General features: G+C 46.1%; 1 protein-coding gene across 3 annotated transcripts in view; it reads left to right on the plus strand.

The window, feature by feature from the left end:
* PHC3 (polyhomeotic homolog 3) overlaps nucleotides 1-22,553 on the plus strand; it is a 163,554-nt gene extending 141,001 nt beyond the window's left edge. For all 3 annotated transcript variants that reach the window (XM_075340638.1, XM_075340637.1, XM_075340639.1), the window contains exons 14-15: nucleotides 2,444-2,657; nucleotides 19,171-22,553. In XM_075340638.1, the coding sequence (XP_075196753.1) occupies nucleotides 2,444-2,657; nucleotides 19,171-19,325 (369 nt within the window). In that variant the 3' untranslated portion in view covers nucleotides 19,326-22,553. The remainder of the gene's footprint in view (nucleotides 1-2,443; nucleotides 2,658-19,170) is intronic.
* Nucleotides 22,554-22,780: the final 227 nt, after the last annotated feature.

Consider the following 22,780-nt stretch of genomic DNA (forward strand, 5'->3'; position numbering starts at 1 on the left):
GTCCGCCAAGATCTACCACAGGACGTGGAAAATTTTCCTGTCGTGGTGCTCTGCTCAGGGTTTTTCTCCCTGGCCTTTTGCCTTGCCCACTTTTCTGTCCTTCCTTCAATCTGGACTGGAAAAGGGTTTGTCGCTCGGCTCCCTTAAGGGACAAGTCTCAGCGCTCTCTGTGTTTTTCCAGAAGCGCCTAGCCAGACTTCCACAGGTACGCACGTTCCTGCAGGGGGTTTGTCACATCGTTCCTCCTTACAAGCGGCCGTTAGAACCCTGGGATCTGAACAGGGTGCTGCTGGTTCTTCAGAAACCACCATTCGAGCCAATGAGAGATATTTCTCTCTCACGCCTTTCGCAGAAAGTGGTTTTTCTAGTAGCAGTCACTTCACTTCGGAGAGTGTCTGAGCTAGCAGCGCTGTCATGCAAAGCCCCTTTCCTGGTTTTTCACCAGGACAAGGTGGTTCTGCGTCCGGTTCCGGAATTTCTCCCTAAGGTGGTATCCCCCTTTCATCTCAATCAGGATATCTCCTTACCTTCTTTTTGTCCTCATCCAGTTCACCAATGTGAAAAGGATTTGCACTTGTTAGATCTGGTGAGAGCACTCAGACTCTACATTTCTCGTACGGCGCCCCTGCGCCGCTCGGATGCACTCTTTGTCCTTGTCGCTGGCCAGCGTAAAGGGTCACAGGCTTCCAAATCAACCTTGGCTCGGTGGATCAAGGAGCCAATTCTCGAAGCCTACCGTTCGGCTGGGCTTCCGGTTCCCTCAGGGCTGAAGGCCCATTCTACCAGAGCCGTGGGCGCGTCCTGGGCTTTGAGGCACCAGGCTACGGCTCAGCAGGTGTGTCAGGCGGCTACCTGGTCGAGCCTGCACACTTTCACGAAACACTATCAGGTGCATACCTATGCTTCGGCGGATGCCAGCCTAGGTAGACGAGTCCTTCAGGCGGCGGTTGCCCACCTGTAGGAAGAGGCCGTTTTACGGCTCTCTTACGAGGTATTATTTTACCCACCCAGGGACTGCTTTTGGACGTCCCAATTGTCTGGGTCTCCCAATGGAGCGACAAAGAAGAAGGGAATTTTGTTTACTTACCGTAAATTCCTTTTCTTCTAGCTCCAATTGGGAGACCCAGCGCCCGCCCCTGTTTTTTTGTGTACACATGTTGTTCATGTTGAATGGTTTCAGTTCTCCGATATTCCTTCGGATTGAAGTTACTTTAAACCAGTTTATAATTCTTTTTCCTCCTTCTTGCTTTTGCACCAAAACTGAGGAGCCCGTGGGAGCACGGGGGGTGTATAGGCAGAAGGGGAGGGGCTTAACACTTTTGAGTGTAATACTTTGTGCGGCCTCCGGAGGCATAGCCTATACACCCAATTGTCTGGGTCTCCCAATTGGAGCTAGAAGAAAAGGAATTTACGGTAAGTAAACAAAATTCCCTTCTTCACCACTTTATTAAACCCCCAATTACCCCTCCAGGTCCGATGTAATCCACAGAGGTCCCACGACACTTTCAGCTCTGCTACATGAAGCTGACAGGAGCGGTCGTAGAACACTGCTGCTGTCTATCAGCTCCACGCAGTAACTGAAGTGAGCCCCGCGATCAGCTGTGCCCTCATTCAGGTGACCCGGGTGGAGGACTTCAGCTGTGGCCATGGGTCACCTGAGTGACGGCATCGCTGATCACGCGGCTCACTGCGGTCACTTAGGGGATTGGCGGTTACCTCTCTCTCTCCTCCCGATCGTAAATCTCCTTTTCCCGGCGAAACATTAAAAAAAAAAAACGCAAAACGTTCTTTTACAGGAATCCATTACTTTCTTAGCTCACTATTTGCAACGCATCCCTCACATGCGTCACACAACGCACTGTGACGGATGCCTCACAACGCAAGTGTGAAAGCAGCCTAATGTGTGCGGGGGGCGAAATGCGGGGTGGGTGGAGCCGAGCGGGCCCAGACGCTGAGGACGTCAGTGCCGTGAACTGCATGGCTGGGGACAGGTGAGTGTGTGTGTGTGTTCAGTGTATACATGCGGAGTGCGAGGGGGGGGCGGAGTCGAGCTCCCTGCCCACGTAGCCAGGGTAAATATTGGGTAACTAAGCAAAGCGCTTTGCTTGGTTACCCGATATTTACCTTGGGTACCAGCATACACCGCTTAGCGCTGGCTCCTTGCACACCTAGCCAGGGTAAATATCGGGTAACTAAGCAAAGCTCTTTGCTTAGTAACCCGATGTGTACCCTGGTTACGTGTGCAGGGAGCCTTAGCTGAGCCGTTGGTCGCAGGCTCTTTAGCGCACGCGCTGTGGTGACGGTTGTCACTGTAATGACGTCATTTTGGATCAAGACAGACAGACAGAGACAGAATAAGGCACTTATATATATAGATAAGCATCAATTCCTCACATGATCTGTTTGAGCGCGTTTAGTTCAAGATCTTTTGTGTGTCTTGCAGCTCCCCACTTCATATTCTTGTTCTGAAGCTTTAGAGGATCCCATCCCAGCGCCTATGACCACTCGTCTGCGGCGACAAAGTGAGAGGGAGCAGGAATTACGTCTTCTTCAGTTAAGGAAAGCATCCTCACCATCTGAGTCACCACCGGATACACAGACCGAACCATCCCTATGGACAGTTGAGGATGTGTGGGCATTCATACATTCTTTACCAGGTATTTCCAGATGTTTTTATTAGGTTTCTTACAGAATAACTAATAGGGATTTGATGTCATAGAATATATGACATCTTTTCTATCACAAATTCCAAAAAGAATGTGTTTAGGCATTATTTTAAGGGGGTCAGTAGAATAATATAGTTAATTCCTCTCCAACAACTGCAAAACTAAAGGACCAGATACCACTGACAGTGTAATATGTACTGAGGCTACCCAACAAATGATGGGAAGAGAAGTATTGTGTCAACAGTCTATCCTCTTGTTCTCTGGGAGGTAAGCCAGTGCCACATGAGTCTAGCAGAAGCGTTCTCATAGAAAACACAGGAGTGCTCGGATGAACAAAGCATTCCTGTTTATGAGGTTGTTGGCCAAATGATCCTTCCGCTGACTGCAATCTTTTGTATATAGGGGGCTTAAAAAGATGCTATTATCAGAAAAAGGCCTATTTAAAAGTGTTTTTTTGTGTTGAATTTATTTTTTGCGCTATGCTTTTGTTCATTAGACACAATGAACGGACTCAAAGAAGCATCTAATGCAGAGGTTTTTATCCTTTCTGACCTCGAGAGCCAAATTCAGCTCTGAAAGAGGTTCGTGGGTTACATCCAGCTCCCACCCCCCTCACAGTAGTGACACCCAGAGTCCCCATTACCAGTACAATAACAGCCATAGCTTGTACACAGAAATCATACCAAGGCAGCATACCAAGATCCTGGGGTTCTCACCTTACCACCATTTAAATATGCTCTGCCATGAACCGCAAACCACACATCACAGCCCATGAGCGTCATGTCGTGTCCTGTGCCTTTAATATCCATGGGTGGGGTCTGTTAAATGTTGCCTTCAATCTTTCAGGGGGAAGCGTCATTCCATGTGCTCATCGGCACGCCAGCGACGTGATTGCGGTGTGCCAATGAGTCGTCATGACATCCAGGGGAGCTGATGACCCCTGAGCCTGTCATTATGATTTTCCTACGAACTCCATCCCATGGCTGGTGTTCATAGGAGATTGTAATTCTAGCTATTCATAGCACAAGTGATCGAATGATTGCAGCTTCAGGTCCCCTAAGGGGACTATTAAATAATGTAAAAAGCTAAAAATATATTGTAAAAAACAAAACAAAACCCAAAAGTTTAAATCACCCCCATTTTGTCCCATTAAAAATTAAACAATGTAAAAACAATTAAAATACACATTTGGTATCGCTGAGTTTGTAAAGGTCTAATCTATGAAAATATATTTATATATATATATATATATATATATATATATATATATATATATATATATTATATATATATATATATCTGATCTATAAATGGCATATTGATAAAAAAAATAGCTAATGACCCGTGTCTTTCATGACGTAGTTCCTGTGAATGCCAGCTGATTGTCGGCATTCATAGGAAGACAACATTTGTACTGTACAGAGCACTGCTGATGCCCTGCTATGCACAGCACAAGCAATCGGAAGATTGCCGCTCCAAGTCCCCCAAGGGAACGAGTAAAAACAATAAAAAGTGAGAAAAAAAGTGACACAAAAAAAAACAAGTTCAAATCGCCACCCTTTTGTCCCTTTGAAAATAATATAATTACAAAAATATAAAAACTACATATTTGGTATCGCTGCGCTCAGAAGTGCCAGATTTATCAAAATATAAAATAATCTGATTGGTAAAGGGCGTAACAAGAAAAATATCAAAACACAAGAATTACTTTTTTTTTTCTTCACTACTCCAACATTGCAATAAAATGCAATAACAGGCGATCAAAACATTTTATTTGCCCCAAAATTGTATCAGTGAAAACGTCAGCTCACAGTGCAAAAAAGGAGCCCTTACACAGACACATATCCTGAAAAATGAAAACGTTACAGGTCTTGGGTCAAGCAGTCCCTGACCTGGTGTCAGTCTTCTCCATTCATTCTCTGTAGAAGATTTTTCTCTGGGTTCATTGCTTGGTCGTAACAATGGATGCTAGTCTTCTCGGTTGGGGAGCAATCTTCCGGAATCTCAGTGTTCATGGAGGTTAGAAGACTCTTGAGATCTCTCTTCCCATCAACATTTTGCAACTCAGAGCCATATGCCTGTCTCTTCTTCATTGGCAGGACCACTTGTTGGGCTGCCGTCTCTGCATCCAATCTGACAATACCACAGCTTACATCAACCATCAGGATGGTACTCTGAGTCTGGCGATCTTGTCAGAAATCTCCCGGATCCTGTTATGGGTACCTGCGCTATCCCTGGTTGTTTAACCCCCCCATATGCCGTGATCGATACTGATCGCAACATTTATCTTCTATCGGTGCCCCCGCAATGTGATCATAAGGACCCAAACGTTGCCATGGTGACCCAAGGTCGTCATGACGACCTCTGGGTGGCCCCAACTGCGGGAAGCCACAAGGATTATAATAGGAACATGATCCCTGATGCTTCTGTCAGTATGAAACTAAAAGTAAAATGTATTGCAATGATTGAGCATTGCAATTACCGGTAATTATACAAGTGATCAAGGGAATTAAAAGTAATGTCCCATTTAGAGACAAAGTAAAAAAGGTAAAAAACATTTGCAAAAGTATTATAGAAAAAAAATCAGAAAACAAAAAATAAAAACGAATTCCAATAAATATGTACAGTATATTTATGCTAAAAAAAGTTTGTTTTTTTTAAAAAAAATGTACACATTTGGTTTCTCTGACACCTCATTGGGGGACACAGGACCATGGGTGTTATGCTGCCTATCCATAGGAAGACACTAAGTAGATGAAAAAGCATAGCTCCTTCTCTGCAGTATACACCCCCTGGCCGGGCCAGGCAACCTCAGTTTTAGCTTAGTGTCTGTAGGAGGAACTTCCTTTCAAGGTTTGTTATTTTTTGAGGGCGACGGTTTCCTTTTGGGACCGATCTCCCACTACCATCAACGGGCGGGAACGTGAAGTGTTGCCTACACGTACTCCCTCCTGCGACGCTGGATCCTGGGCTGGACGACGGGTTCCACAGACACCGATTTTTCCAAAGCCCAGGGTAGAGGCCTGTGCCCCTATAGCCCAATTCCTCAGCCCCTCTCTGCAGGCTCTGAGTTGAAGATGGCACCAATTCCTCAGCCCCTCTCTGCAGGCTCTGAGTTGAATATGACACCGACACAGCAAGCTGACTCTGCTATTTTCACTGCCTGGAAAGCAGTGTTTTAAGGTGAGATCCCCCTGACTGGTTTCCCAGACAAAGGGAGAAAAGACGCTGCAGGGAAGGCTCCCAGGACATTTACAGTTTTTATTATGTGCAAGGAGCAAGGATCCTGCACCACAGTGTTAACTTTCTCTAGCTTGCTGGCTGGAGGAGGGGGAAGTTCTGCTGTTTGCAGAAAGTCTTGCAGATAATTTCCCGGTGGCAGGGGGAGGGCCCAGGGCTCAGGGACTCACGCTGTTTTATTTGCTCTGTTTATTTGCTTTAGCAGAAAAGACGGCTGATAACCACCAGTGACAAGCTGTGTGCTGACTGTAGGGAGAGGGAGGAAAACTCAGAAGCTCCCTTCCCGCCGTTTTTTACTACCCACAGCAGGGGGGGGCACACTGACTCATCTTTCCGCTCTTTTAGCGCTAAGCCCCCCCCCTCCCCCCGCGGGCGTGATAAGCCCCGCGCCCCCAGGAAAGTGTGCGAAGATCTTCATAGAGCTTAATCCCTCCTGAGGACAGGGTAATCGGCAGATTCTGGTGAGGTGCTTGCTTCAATTGTAGCTCTGCTGAGCAGTGCTAGCTTTGGCAGCACATATGCTCAAAGGCAGAGCTACACAGAAGATTGATTAGCATATTAGCATGGCCCCTGCACAGCAGGCCAAGGATGATGACATGGAAATGAAATGAAACATTCAACATTTAATTGCTCCCCCTTCTGGCATACTCCTATAAGGAACATGCAGAAATCTAAGGGCACTAAGAGTACTAAGGCAGACGTAGTCTATTATTCAGCCTGCACTGCCTGCCACGCTGAGCTACCACGTAAACACACCTCTTCTCTCTGAGTCTTCTGCCCCTATAGCCCCCCAAGACCCCCCCCGCCACCACCGCCGCAACCGGCAGCCCAGAGCCTAGGGCCCCCAGCCCACCGGAATGGGCACAGTTTCTGTTCCAATCCATGGAAAAACTGTCACAGAACCTGGTTCTGGCTATGCAATGTCGTCCTCCACACCCTTCTGGGTCCCTGGACGGAACGCAGCCTGAGGATAACCCCATGGAGGATCCTTCTGAGGTAATCCGGGCATATGCTTCGCCGGTTGCAGGGATCAGGAAAAGAGCACACGGCCGGTTGTCTCCAGCGGGCTCTCCCTCGGGAGCACACAGGGCAGGCTCTCCCACACGCTCCACGGCTTCTGAGGAGGGAGAATGCCGTTTATACCAGGAGGATTCCTTGGTTTCATCACCCCCAGATGATCAAACTGCAATAGACTCCCTTATAGCAGCAATCAACCAAACTCTGCATGTGGAGGATCCCCCATCCACTACCACTGACCATGCGGTGTCCTTTAAGAGGGCAAGGAAACCCCAAAAGGTTTTCGCTGATCACCCAGAGTTTCAGGATATCCTCACAAAACAAAGGGAGAAGCCTGACAGGCGCTTCAGTAACCGAAAACTCAGGAGTCCCGGTACCCTTTTGCCCCACCTGCCCTTAAGGGCTGGGCCGATCCGACCTCGGTCGACCCCCCGGTCTCCCGCCTTACCACAAAGACGCTCCTGTCTTTACCCGATGGTTCCTCCATCAAGGACTCGACAGACAGACAGGTGGACCACCTCGCCCGCTCTGCTTTTGAGGCTGCGGGTTCCTCCCTCTCGCCCTCCTTTGCCTCTGTGTGGGTCGCAAAGGCGATCTCGGTCTGGGCAGACACCCTTAACACTTCGCTTGAGGAATCCCAGTTGACTCATACCTTCACAGAGGTAACAGCTCAAATTGCCACTGCGGCGGAGTACCTCATCCAGGCCTCCATGGACGCTGCTACCTGCGCAGCGTTTGCCGCCTCAAATACCATAGCCATCCGTAGAGCTCTCTGGCTCCGACAATGGCGAGCGGACTCTGACTCCAAGAAGTCTCTCACGGGCCTTCCCTTTTTTTCCAGACCAATTGTTTGGCGAACGTCTGGACAAGCTCATTTCTGACGAAAGAGTACCTCCCTCCCCCAGCTGAAGTCCAGGACGTCCTTCACCAGACGTCCACAGTCCTCGTTCCGCTCCTTTCAGAACTCATTTGGTTGGTCGACATCCCGTGCTGTCCCCGCCACCAGCCGCGGACTACGCAGGGACCGACCTTCTCGGCTCTCCCCGAAACCCACTTCGTCATGGCAGCCTAGACCGAAACAGTGCAGGACTAGGGAGACTCGGCCACGACGTTTCCCCCCCTCATGACTCCTTCGGCACCCCGGAAGACACACTCATTGTAGGAGGTCATCTGCGGCTCTTTCAACACATCTGGGCTGCCGCCTCAGACGACAAATGGGTGCGAGACCTTGTGTCTTCCGGTTACCACATAGACCCCAGAGTCGGTTCTTTCTCTCAAACCCCCTCGAAAACGACGCAAAGCTTTTTTCTCAGCAATCCACTCGCTCCAAACAGCAGGAGTGATAATACCTGTCCCAGACGACGAGAAGTTCGGGGGTTTTTATTCCAACCTCTTTGTGGTCCCCAAAAAGGATGGGTCAGTTCGACCCATCCTGGACCACAAACACTAAACAAACATGTGCACATACGGAGATTCAGAATGGAGTCCCTAAGGTCCATTATTGCATCCATGGTCGAAGGGGAATTCCTAGATCACCAAAAGTTCCTCCGCTTCGCAATTCAGGACTCCCACTTTCAATTCGTAGCTCTACCCTTCACCAAAGTCATGGCGACCGCTATGAGCGTCCTTCACGCCAGGGGAGTAGTCGTTCTCCCTTACTTGGACGACCTCCTCATCAAGGCCCCCTCCTTCCGCGACTGCTCAACCAGCGTACAGATCACTTTGGACACCCTATCCCGCTTAGGGTGGCTAGTGAATCTGGACAAATCATCCCCGATCCCATCACGATCCATCACCTTCCTGGGCATGTCCCTGGACACCCGTCGGGGCTTGGTCCTTCTCCCTCAGGACAAGGCGTTCGCTCTTCAACGAGCGGTACGCTGCCTTCTACGTCCTCAGTCTCGCTCCATTCGATTCAGCATGAAAGTGCTCGGCAGGATGGTGGCGGCTATGGAAGCAGTACCCTTTGCTCAACTGCACCTCCGCCCACTGCAGCTAGCCCTTCTAGCGGCCTGGGACAAGAGCCCCTTCTCCCTGGACAGACTTCTTCACCTGACGCCTTCAGTCAGGTACGCACTCCGCTGGTGGCTTCGGTCCTCATCCCTATCGAAGGAGGAGATCTTTTCTCCCAGTGAACTGGCTGGTCCTGACCACGGACGCCAGCCTCCTAGGCTGGGGAGCAGTGTACCGGCACCACACTGCTCAAGGACGTTGGACGCCCCAGGAGTCTTTCCTTCCCATCAACATCCTGGAACTCCGCGTGATCTTCCTTGCGCTCAGAGCGTTCTGCCCTCTGGTAGCGGGTCATCAGATTCGAGTCCAATCGGACAATGCGACAGCTGTAGCCTATATCAATCGGCAGGGGGGCACCCGCAGCAAAGCGGCTTATCTAGAGGCCCACAAGATCCTCAGCTGGACTGAATCGACGGGATCAGTGATATCAGCGGTACACATACCGGGGGTAGAGAACTGGGCAGCAGACTTTCTAAGTCGCCAAGGCCTGGCTGCCGGAGAATGGTCTCTCCACCCAGATGTGTTTCTACACATCTGCACTCGCTGGGGCACACTTGACGTGGACCTAATGGCCTCAAGGTTGAATGCAAAGGTACCCGCGTTCATAGCCAGGTCACGCGACCCGCAGTCCATCGGCGCGGATGCTCTAGTCTGCTCCTAGCACCACTTCCGCCTGCCTTACATATTTCCACCTCTACCCCTGCTGCCGCGGGTAATCAGGAAGATCAAGGCAGAGGTAGTCCCGGTGATACTGATAGCACCGGACTGGCCCAGGCGCGCCTGGTACGCCGATTTAGTACAAATACTCAATGACGCACCGTGGTGCCTTCCAGACATCCCAGACTTGCTGACCCAATGGCCCATTTCCCATCAGAACTCCAGAGCCCTGAAGCTGACGGCATGGCCATTGAGACTGGGATTCTCCCCCGCGGTTATTGCCACCATGATCAGCGCCCGAAAGCCTGCTTCTTCCCGCATTTACCACCGTACGTGGAAAATCTTCCTTTCATGGTGCAGGGAAACTAACGTCCAGCCTATGCCTCTGGCCATCCCCAGAATTCTCGACTTTCTACAGTCTGGCTTGCAAGTGGGGTTGGCTCTCAGTTCCCTTAGAGGGCAGGTCTCAGCGCTCTCAATCTTTTACCAATGCCGCCTGGCTCAAAAACCGCAAGTCAAGACCTTCCTCCAGGGCGTTTCCCATCTAGTTCCCCCGTACAAACGGCTGCTGGAACCATGGGACCTCAACCTCGTTCTGGACGGTCTCCAGAGGTCTCCCTTTGAACCCCTCAATGAATCCTCCCTTCGTCTTCTGTCCTGGAAGGTAACATTCTTAGTGGCAATTACGTCCATCAGACGGGTTTCGGAGCTGGCAGCACTCTCTTGCTGCGAGCCTTTTCTGATCTTTCACCAGGACAAGGTGGTTCTGCGCCCCCTTCCGGATTTCCTTCCAAAGGTTTTTACCCCGTTTCATTTGAATGAGGACATTGTCCTGCCTTCCTTTTGTCCACACCTGGTTCATAGGGTGGAAAGGTCTCTGCATTCGTTAGACCTCGTCAGAGCTCTCAGATATTACATATCCAGGACAGCCCCCTTTAGGAAAACGGACTCTTTGTTCGTCATTCCTGAGGGGCCTAAGAAGGGACAGGCAGCTTCAAAGGCGATGCTGGCTCGCTGGATTCGCTCTGCGATCCAGGAAGTCTACCGCTTGCAACTCAAGCCCATTCCTAGTGGGCTGCGGGCTCATTCCACGCGAGCAGTTGGAGCTTCGTGGGCCATTCGGCATCAGGCTTCAGTGGAACAGGTGTGTAAGGCTACGACCTGGTCTAGCCTACATACGTTTTCAAAGCATTACAGAGTCCATACCCAGGTTTCAACTGAGGCAAATCTGGGTAGGAAAATTCTGAAAACGGCAGTAGAGCACCTCTCTCAGTAGGCGCTCCAGGCTGTCTGGGACTGGTTCCTAGTCCTTGGGTTGTGTTGTCTTCTTTTATGTTTCCCACCCATGGACTGCTTTAGGTCATCCCATGGTCCTGTGTCCCCCAATGAGGCGTCTGAGAAAAACTGATTTTTGTGTACTCACCGTAAAATCGTTTTCTCTTAGCCATCATTGGGGTACACAGTACACACCCTGTTGCCCTGTTGGGCCTTTGTTCTCTCAGTACCTTATTTGGTTATGACTCTTTTTCTCATGTTCCTCTGTTGAGGTAAGCTTTTACTGTTTTTTTCTCCTACTGCTTGTGTACTAAAACTGAGGTTGCCTGGCCCGGCCAGGGGGTGTATACTGCAGAGGAGGAGCTATGCTTTTGCATCTACTTAGTGTCCTCCTATGGATAGGCAGCATAACACCCATGGTCCTGTGTCCCCCAATGATGGCTAAGAGAAAACGATTTTACGGTGAGTACACAAAAATCCGTTTTTTGCCATGTCCGTAACAATCCGATCTATAAAACTGTCACACTAATTAACCCCTTCAGTGAACACCTTAAAAAAAATGTAGCAAAAACTGTCTTTTCATCATACAGCTGACAGAGTGGTATAAAACACAATGAAAAAGGCATATATAAATAAAAATTGTACCGCTGAAAATGTCATCTTGTCCTACCAAAAACAAGTCACCATACTTCAGTCGGTCAAAAAAATAAAAAAAGCTATAGTGCTCAGAATACAGCAATGCAAAAACTTTTTTTCTATAAAAGTTTTTATAGTGTCAAAATATAAAGAAAATTATGTATTGTGGTATTTCTGTAATCATACTGACCCGAAGATTAAAGCTGTCTTATTACTTTTATGACACGGTGAACAGTGTAAAAAAAACAATTCCTGAATTGCTGTTTCTTTATGATTCTGCCTAACAAAAAGCGGAATAGAAAGCGATCAAATATTATGTGGCCAAAATTGCTATTGATAAAAACTCCCAACTCATCCCGCAAAAAACAAGCCCTCACATGACTCTGTCAACAGAAAAATTAAAAAACTATAGCCTTCAAAATTCAGTGATGCAAAAACCTTTATTTAGTAAAAAAGCGTTTTTTAGCGTAATAGTAGCCAAATCTAAAAAAATATATAAACCTGGTATTGCTGTAATCGTGCTGACCTGAGAAATAAAGCCGCCTAATCACTTTTACTGCAAGGTGAAGGGCGTATAAACTAAATAAAGCAAATTCTTCAACTGCTGTTGATTTGTTCATTCTGCCTGCCAAAGATCGCAGTACCGCGCGGCTTACATTTAACCATGCGTTTACATATCAATCTTTGAAAAACGTGATTCAGACAAAAATCCATGGATGTCTTCCAGAGACTAAAGCTGGGTTCACACTAAGCGACAGCGACAACGACGTCGCTGTTACGTCACCATTTTCGGTGACGTAACAGCGACCTTGTAAGTCGCTGTTATGATCGCTGCTTAGCTGTCAAACACAGCAGAAGCAGTGATCATAACGTCGCTGTGCTACATGTGCAGAGAGCAGGGAGCCGCTCTTAGCGCTGGCTCCTTGCTCTCCTAGGTACAGTACACATCGGGTTAATTAACCCGATGTGTGCTGCAGCTACATGTCACAGTGCAGAGAGCCGGGAGCCGCACGCACTGCTTAGCGCTGGCTCCTTGCTCTCCTTGCTACAGTATACATCGGGTTAATTAACCCGATGTGTGCTGCAGCTACATGTCACAGAGCAGGAGCCGGCACTGGCAGCAAGAGCGGAGGCTGGTAACGAAGGTAAATATCTGGTAACCAGGGAAAGGTCTTCCCTTGGTTACCCGATGTTTACGCTGGTTACAGCTTACCGCAGCTGCCAGTGCCGGCTCCTGCTCGCTTCATTTCGTCGTTCTCTTGCTGTCACACACAGCGATGTGTGTGTCACAGCGGGAGAGTGACGACCAAAAAATGAAGCTGGACATTCAGCAACGACCGGCGACCTCACAGCAGGGGCCAGGTCGTTGCTGGATGTCACACACAGCGACAGCGACGGGACGTCGCTGCAACGTCACAGAAAATAGTGACGTAGCAGCGACGTCGTTGTGTGTGACACCAGCTTAAATCGTCACTACAAGCGTAGATGAATTCCCAGAGGGCTGTAATTTCCAAAATTTGGTCACTTGAGAAGTTTTCTGTTATTCTGGCACTTAAGGGCTCTGTAAATGGAGTCCACAAACTATTGTAGGAAAATCTGTGCTCCAAAAATCAAATGGCGCTCCTTCCTTCCTGAACCCTGCAGTGACTCCAAACAGTACTGTACAGTCACGTGTTGGATATTTCCACGTTCAGGAGAAATTGTGTAATACATTATGGTACCTTTTTACCTATTCCCCTTGTGAAAGTATAAAATCTGGGGCTACAACAACATTTTAGTGGTAAAAATGTAATTATATTTTCTTCACCGCCCAAGAGTATAGCATTTTGTGACACACCTGTAGTGTCAATATGCCTCACTGCACCCATGGATGAATTCATTGAGGGGTCCAGTGTATAGAATGGGGCAACTTTTTGGGGATTTCTTATGTTCTGGCTCCTCAGGGGTTCTGCCTATGTGACATGGCAACCGCAAACCATTCCAATTAAATATGAACTCAAACTGGGCCTCGTTCAATTCTTCACTTTGTATTCTGTCTCAAAAATAGTTTTCAACCACATATAGGGTATTGGTGAACTCAGGAGAAAATACACAACAAATGGTCAATTATCTCCTGTTACCCTAGTGAAAGTGAAAAATTTGGGGATCAAGCAACATTTTGTGGTTAAAAATGTATTTTTTCATATTCATGGCTCAACGTTATAAAATTCTGTGAAGCACATGTGGGTTCAAGGTGCTCACTAAACATCTAGGTAAATTCATTGAGGGGTCTAGTTTCCAAAATGGGGTCACTTATGGGAGAATTTCACTGTTTAGGCACCTCAGGGGCTTTGCTAATGTGACATGGCACCCCTAAACCATTCCAACAAAATCCTTCTTCACTTTGTACTGTGCCTCAAAAGTAGTTTTCAAACACACATAGGGTTACTTAGGAGAGATTACAATTTGTATGGTTTATTTTCTCCTGTTCCACTTGTGAAAATAAAAGACTGGGGTTATAGGGAACCTGTCACCACTTTTTTGGACTATAAGCTGCGGCCACCACCACCGGGCTCTTATATACAGCATGTTCGAATGCTGCATATAAGAGCCCAGGCCAGGGGTATAACATGAAAAACCCTTTATAATACTTACCTAACGGTCGCGCTGTGGGCCTTATGGGAGTCTCCGTTGTTCGGTGACGGCACCTCCTCTTTCGGCCATCTTCGTTCTCTTTCTGAAGCCTGGGTGCATGACGCGGCTATGTCATACACACTCGCCGGTCCTGCGCAGGCACACTACAATACTTTAATCTGCCCTGCTCAGGGCAGATCAAAGTGCGCCTGCTCAGGACCTGAATGCCGGCGAGTGTGTATGACATCGGACCCGTCATGCACCATGGCTAGAGAAGAAGGCCAACAAAGATGGCCAAAAGAGGCGGCGCCGGTACCGGAGAATGGAGACGCCCATAAGGCCCACAGCACGACCATTAGGTAAGTATTATAAAGTGTTTTTTATGTGATACCAGCGGCCTGGGCTCTTACAGTTAGGTCCAGAAATATTTGGACAGTGACACAATTTTCGCGAGTTGGGCTCTGCATGCCACCACATTGGATTTGAAATGAAACCTCTACAACAGAATTCAAGTGCAGATTGTAACGTTTAATTTGAAGGTTTGAACAAAAATATCTGATAGAAATTGTAGGAATTGTACACATTTCTTTACAAACACTCCACATTTTAGGAGGTCAAAAGTAATTGGACAAATAAACCAAACCCAAAACAAAATATTTTTATTTTCAATATTTTGTTGCGAATCCTTTGGAGGCAATCACTGCCTTAAGTCTGGAACCCATGGACATCACCAAACGCTGGGTTTCCTCCTTCTTAATGCTTTGCCAGGCCTTTACAGCCGCAGCCTTCAGGTCTTGCTTGTTTGTGGGTCTTTCCGTCTGAAGTCTGGATTTGAGCAAGTGAAATGCATGCTCAATTGGGTTAAGATGTGGTGATTGACTTGGCCATTGCAGAATGTTCCACTTTTTTGCACTCATGAACTCCTGGGTAGCTTTGGCTGTATGCTTGGGGTCATTGTCCATCTGTACTATGAAGCGCCGTCCGATCAACTTTGCGGCATTTGGCTGAATCTGGGCTGAAAGTATATCCCGGTACACTTCAGAATTCATCCGGCTACTCTTGTCTGCTGTTATGTCATCAATAAACACAAGTGACCCAGTGCCATTGAAAGCCATACATGCCCATGCCATCACGTTGCCTCCACCATGTTTTCCAGAGGATGTGGTGTGCCTTGGATCATGTGCCGTTCCCTTTCTTCTCCAAACTTTTTTCTTCCCATCATTCTGGTACAGGTTTATCTTGGTCTCATCTGTCCATAGAATACTTTTCCAGAACTGAGCTGGCTTCATGAGGTGTTTTTCAGCAAAGTTAACTCTGGCCTGTCTATTTTTGGAATTGATGAATGGTTTGCATCTAGATGTGAACCCTTTGTATTTACTTTCATGGAGTCTTCTCTTTACTGTTGACTTAGAGACAGATACACCTACTTCACTGAGAGTGTTCTGGACGTCAGTTGATGTTGTGAACGGGTTCTTCTTCACCAAAGAAAGTATGCGGCGATCATCCACCACTGTTGTCATCCGTGGACGCCCAGGCCTTTTTGAGTTCCCAAGCTCACCAGTCAATTCCTTTTTTCTCAGAATGTACCCGACTGTTGATTTTGCTACTCCAAGCATGTCTGCTATCTCTCTGATGGTTTTTTTTCTTTTTTTTCAGCCTCAGGATGTTCTGCTTCACCTCAATTGAGAGTTCCTTAGACCGCATGTTGTCTGGTCACAGCAACAGCTTCCAAATGCAAAACCACACACCTGTAATCAACCCCAGACCTTTTAACTACTTCATTGATTACAGGTTAACGAGGGAGACGCCTTCAGAGTTAATTGCAGCCCTTAGAGTCCCTTGTCCAATTACTTTTGGTCCCTTGAAAAAGAGGAGGCTATGCATTACAGAGCTATGATTCCTAAACCCTTTCTCCGATTTGGATGTGAAAACTCTCATATTGCAGCTGGGAGTGTGCACTTTCAGCCCATATTATATATATAATTGTATTTCTGAACATGTTTTTGTAAACAGCTAAAATAACAAAACTTGTGTCACTGTCCAAATATTTCTGGCCCTGACTGTATATACTGCATTTTAGAATGCTGTATATAAGAGCCCGGTGGTGGTGGGCGCAGCTTATAGGTTGAAAAAGTGGTGACAGGCTCCCTTTAAAGCAACATTTTTGTGGTGAAAATGTATTTTTTTTCATTTTCATGGATCAACGTTATAGAATTATGTGAAGCAGCTATGGGTTCACGGTGGTCATTAACCATCTAGATCAGGGGTCGTGAACCTATGGCTCACAAGCCAGATGTGGCTCTTTTGATGGCTGTATCTGTCTCAAAGACAAATCTTTAATAAAAAAAAATACAGTATGTTCTGGTTTGTAAGATGCACTTTTTTTCCCCGAAAACTGGGGAAAAAATGGGGGTGCGTCTTACAATCCACATACGGCTTACCAGGGTGGGCAGTGGTGGCACAGATTCGGCGATACTGCGGGCTCATGGAGTGTTGTGGAGCACCATTGATCTACCTGTGGAATGCGGGCTGCTTTGAATCTCTCGCAGTTGACGAGGCGGCGGCAGCGTATGTGCAGATAGGACTATGAGGCCATTTTCTTGAAGTCTATCGCGCGATCTGTGCACGTGAAGCTGCAATTTTCTTCAAGTCAATCTCATCAACTGCGGGAGATTCAAAGTAGCCAGCCGGCAGATCAATGGGCCTCGCTGACACCCCTCGAGCCTGCAGTATCACCGTCCCTCTGCTGCTGCACAGAGCCACGACACCCTCTCTTCTGAGCCCCTCTGGCAGATCAATGGAACTCGCCGCCGTGACACCCCACGAGCCCGCAGTAGTATCACCAACCATCCGAACACTGACCCCCCCTCCTCCGTGCCCATAGCATTGCATATCCTGCCTTTTGGGACCTTCTGAGCCGCTCCACCACTGCCGCTCTCACCTGGTGAGTATGGCTCTCACGGAATTACATTTTAAAATATGTGGCGTTCATGGCTCTCTCAGCCAAAAAGGTTCCTAACCCCTGATCTAGATAAATTCCTTGAGGAGGGTCTAGTTTCCACATTGGGGTCTCTTGTGGGGTTTAGGCACCTCAGGGGCTCTCAAACACGTGTTCCAGACAATTTTGCCCTCTAACATTCAAATGGCGTCATTCCCTTTCAAGCCTTGCCATGCGCCCAAACAGTAATTTTCCACCACATATGGGGTATCATTGTAAATCAGGAGAAATTGCATAACAAATTCTACAGTTAATTTTCTTTTAAATCCATTGAGAAAATGCAAAATTTGAAATAATTTTTTTGTGGGGAAAAAGTAAAATTTTCATTTTTTACCTTCCATATTGCTTTAGTTGCTGTGACGTACTTAAAGGGCTAATAAACTTCTTGGATGTGGTATTGAGCAGTGTGAGGGGTGCAGTTTTTAAGAATGGTGTCACGTTTGGGTATTTTCTGTCACATAGGTCTCTCACAGTCACTTCAAATGTCATGTGGTCCTTAAAAAAATGGTTTGGAAAATTTTGTTGGATAAATGAGAAATAAACTTTGAACCCTTTCTAACAAAAAAATTATGTTTCATAAATTGCGCTTATGTAAAGTAGACATGTGGGAATGTTAGTTATGCTAAATTTCCAATATTTTTATAAATAAATGCAAACATTATTGTCTTTAATTTACCACTATCATGAAGTACAATATGTCACATAAAAAAAAAATCTCAGGATCATTGGGATATGTTGAAGTGTTCCAGATAGAGTTGAGCGAGTACCTAACTATTCCTACTCGCTATACTCATAACAAGTACTGTCTAATACTTGCGTACTCATTCCGAATAGCGCCTGCAATGCAAGTCAATGGGGAAAACTCGCAAAGTAACGAGTAACCCGAATGTCGTTCTATTTGTGCGAGTAGCGAATAGTGCGGTATTCAGGTTACTCGTTAATTTGCGAGTTTTCCCCATTGACTGACATTGCACACGCTATTCGGAACGAATACACAAGTATTAGGCAGTACTCGTTATGAGTATAGCACTCGCTATACTCATAACGAGTACTGCCTAATACTTGTGTGGAACTAAAGCTGAGGGAGTACCTAACTATTCATACTCATGAATAGTTAGGTACTCCCTCAGCTCTAGTTCCAGAGTTATCACTTCATAAAGTGACACTGGTCAGAATTGAAAAAGTGGCCTGGTTATTAAGGTGAAAACCAGGCTCAGGGGTGAAGGAGTTAACCCTGTCTGCTTGATAGGGCAAGACTGGCCATTCTTGGTGATTGCCTCACATTCAAACACTGCATTAGCCACTAGATATTGATGCTGTCCTAGACAGCACCAATCACCAGTGACAACTATGTAACAACATCTTTTATTGAATTTTATGATGAAAACACTAGAATTTGCACCCAGACTGGCTTGCAAAGTCTCCTTAAGGAGACTAGTGTTCCCCCGTGGTCCCCACAAAGCTTCTCATGAGCCAGATCAGACACCCCATACTTTGCACTGATGAGGGGCAAGCCCCCCGAAACACTGTCTGCAAATTGGGATTCTGATCTGGCATATATATCCTAAGTCATATGCAAAGGATTGTTAAAAATCCACATTTGACTTTTAGGATCGCTACTTCCAATTGGTGGCGCTGCGTTAGAGTTTGTCTCCTGTCCTGGAGAGACAATCTGGTCAGAATTGACAGTCCATAACTGCCTTTGTCTGATAGGTAAAGATGGCCCATTGTCCGGAACAGTAACCATCTTCATGTCTTTAAACACTTTGACCACTTCCCATTATGACATCCATTCTTGACCATAATTGACCGTAATGCACTTATACATCATATTTTCAGATGAGGGCAAATTTAATTTTCCAGTTGTGTTCAATTATAGAAATGTATGGCTGAAACACACAAAAAGTTTGGAATTAATAGAATTGTTTGGACAGCAAATACATGACCGCATTCAATGCTACAAATCCACCACGTATGTCTTTTTACCCTAAATTTTGTTCTTGACTATATGGTATATCAGACCCCAGACCTCACCTCTTTCTTATGTTTGTCCAGGCTGCCATGAAATCGCCGATGAATTCAGAATACAGGAAATCGATGGACAGGCTCTTCTTTTACTGAAGGAAGATCATTTGATGAGCACCATGAATATTAAGTTAGGACCAGCTCTTAAAATCTGTGCTCGCATTAACTCACTAAAGGATACATAGTATATTTCTCGGTGACATTGACTATCTGTACAGTGAAGAAGACAGTCTTTGCAGACTGACAGTCATTACATAGGATCATTTTGTAGCCATTTGTTCCGTACTTCAGTGTAAGCCTGATACATTTCTGGCCAGTCTATGGAAAGCTTTACTACAATTGTTACATAATACATGAATTTGCGTGTCTTCTTTGCTTCTCACAGGTTGTTCCTATCCACGATCACCAGTTTATATTGCGTTTCTTCCTGTTCCTTCCGTTTCTATAATCAAATTCTGTAAAGCTCCAGTAACCATGCACAAGCTTCCAGTGTATGTTTTCTACCCCTTGTATTTTTCTATCTTTCTGAAAGAGAATCAAGTATGGCACAAACAGATTGCCAGTGTTCTTTATAATGTAAAACGTATGTAATACAACAGCTCTGTGTGTTATTTACTAACCAGGATTACTCCTCAATGTATTATTAAGTAATATATCAGTGATCTCAGTGTGAAAGCATGTTTGTATCATGATGAGAGAATGCCGCAAAATGCAAATAGAGGCTTTGGCCACTTTTAAATGTTGTAAAATAGTATGTTACACAGCTTACTGTAACTGTTTACTTACCATAGGTGGCACGGTCTTCAGATAGCCACTCCATCCCATGGTCCAGGCAGGCTTACTTCTGCTTTTTCTTGACACATGAGTGTTTGCGATGTCCTCACTACAACAGTGCTGAATGTCACTCACTGCTAGTTTCAGTAGCTAAGACAGTCCCTTTTTTGTCTATGCATTGGTCATGGCAACAAAAGGGGCTGACTATTGCATTGTGCTTTCAGCCAGCCCCTTTAAAGAGGTTTTCCCATGAGCAAAGTAAATTTTGATCAATAAATCTTGGAATAAAAATAAGTTCCACAATTGGATGTGTTAAAAAAAAAAAATGTTCCTGTGCTGAAATGATCTTATAAATGTTCCCCTGCTATGTACTGTGTAATGGCTGTGTCTCACTGTCCAGGGACATGATCTGAACATACTACGACTCATTGACAGCAAAAGAGAGTATACAAACAAGAAAACACAGCCAATTCTTTCTGTGAGGCAAATCATTTTCCTGCCTACTTCACAGAAAGAATCATCGACAATCCCGTGCTGTCCTTTCTGCATAATCTTGTATAGCCTCAGCTACTGTTAAGGGTAGCAATGTGCAGACCATGTCCCTGCACGGCTAGTCACATCCATAACTGTACATAACAGGGGCATATTTATAAAATTAAAAGCCGCTTTACACGCTGCAATATCGTGACCGATATTGCTAGCATACGCACCCGCCCACATCGGTTGTGCGACACGGGCAAATCGCTGCCCATGGCACACAACATCGCGCAGACCCGTCACACTACTCACCTGCTTACAGACGTCGCTGTGACCGACGAACCACCTCCTTTCTAAGGGGGCGGTTCGTTCAGCGTCACAGCAACATCATAGCAGCGTCACTGAACCGCCGCCCAATAGAAGCGGAGGGGCGGAGATGAGCGGGACGTAACATCCCGCCCACCTCCTTCCTCACTGCAGGCGGACGCAGGTAAGGTGAGGTTCCTCGTTCCTGCGGTGTCACACATAGCGGTGTGTGCTACCGCAGGAGCGACGAACTACATCGTACCCCGAACAGCAGCGATAATCGAGAATAGGGGGGCATGTCACCGATGAGCGATTTTGAACGTTTTTGCGACGATTCAAAATCGCTCATAGTTGTCACACGCAACGACATCGCTAAAGCGGCCGGATGTGCATCACAAATTCCGTGACCCCAACGAGATCGCTTGAGCGATGTCACAGCGTGTAAAGCAGCCTTAACGCAAACCAGGAACTTTTTTTTCTTCTTTCTTTTTTTTACACATCCAATTGTGGATATTATTATTCCAAGATCTATTGATTAAAATGTACTTTGTTTGTGGAACAACCCCATTAAACTTCAGCGCTGATTAGGTGGTAGATCTGTGTCATGAACATAAGCCAGGACTGGACCTTCTGGGCACAGGATTGTAGTAGATATTTGAAGATCAGAGCACCTTTGATAAATTAAATATACTAATAAGTTGTACAACTTAAAATTTTATGCACATTTAGGAATATTTGAACTTTTTTTCAGGACATCTGTCCTTGTATCGTATTGACCTTGCTGAAAAGGATATACCACCCATACTCACACCTCCCCATAAATTATCAGGTATGATGGATGCAGTGTAGGAATGAATGTAGTTTCAAGCAATATGGCACCTTGCTTTTCTTATATATATGGAGAAAATAACATTTTCAAGTATTTTGAATATATGCAATGAAGGTTATGTATACATATAGACATTTCAGCTGTAAAAGAAAACTTTAAATGTAATTTTGTTTCGGTTTATTATTATTTATTACAATATGTTTAATATTAACTTGTTACTTAATGAATTGTGGTATGTGTCATAGAGACACAGGAGGTAAATAATTGGTGAATTAGGCTATGTTCACACAGGACTGTTTTGGTAAGTTTTTGCTGCATTTTTTAGCTGCAGATTTGCCTTGGTTTTATGCAAATCCATGCTAATAATCCATGCTTCTTTTTACAGTCCCAGCAAAGTCTATGAGATTTCTGAAATCTCATACACACACACACACACACACACACACACACACACACACACACACACACACACACACACACACACACCAGGATTTTTTCCTGACTGTTTTGTCAAATACCTGCGTTTTTGGTTGGGTTTTTAATGAATGAGCATGTCAATTCTTTGCTGCAGATTTGCTGTGTTTTTTCATTGATACAACCCATTTTGTAGAAAAAAAGCAGCAAATCTGCAGCAAAAACATCACTAACAAAACGCATGATAAACACCCCAAAAACGCAGATGACTCAAAGGAGATTTCCTGCCACAAGATCAGGTTTTGGACAGGAAAAAATACCAAAAAAGCCCTGTGTGAACATAGCCTTAAAAGGGGTTTTTCACTTCAGTTATATTGATTACCTATCTTTAGGGTAGGCTATCAATGTCAGGTCAGTGATGCGCCACAGACCCACTGATCTGACAGCTTTTATCATTGCCAGTTATCATATGAAAACAGTGAACAGAGTGGAACAGTACCGCTCTATACACTGGTTAGTGGTCATTCAAGGGTACTACAGCTCTGCTGTTAAAGAGGTGGTTCACTACTGTGCAAAAGTGGCCACATCTCTGTAAAACTGATAGGGCATACTTTTTCTAAATACCTTGTTCAGCCAATTCTGATTCTGAGCGACACTATTGCGGTCCACTCATCCCCATTAAATGACCCCCAGGCTCCGTGACATCTTGAGATTCGATGAGGTCAGGTCAACATCCAGTTGACCTGACATCACCGAGGCAGCCCCAGTCTCCCTGAGTGACTGGGCTGTGGGCGAAGTTTCACGGCTCGTCACAGCCCAGCATCGCTCTTGCATATGGCG

Source organism: Anomaloglossus baeobatrachus, chromosome 3, assembly GCF_048569485.1.
Source record: "Anomaloglossus baeobatrachus isolate aAnoBae1 chromosome 3, aAnoBae1.hap1, whole genome shotgun sequence".
NCBI classification, from domain to species: domain Eukaryota; kingdom Metazoa; phylum Chordata; class Amphibia; order Anura; family Aromobatidae; genus Anomaloglossus; species Anomaloglossus baeobatrachus.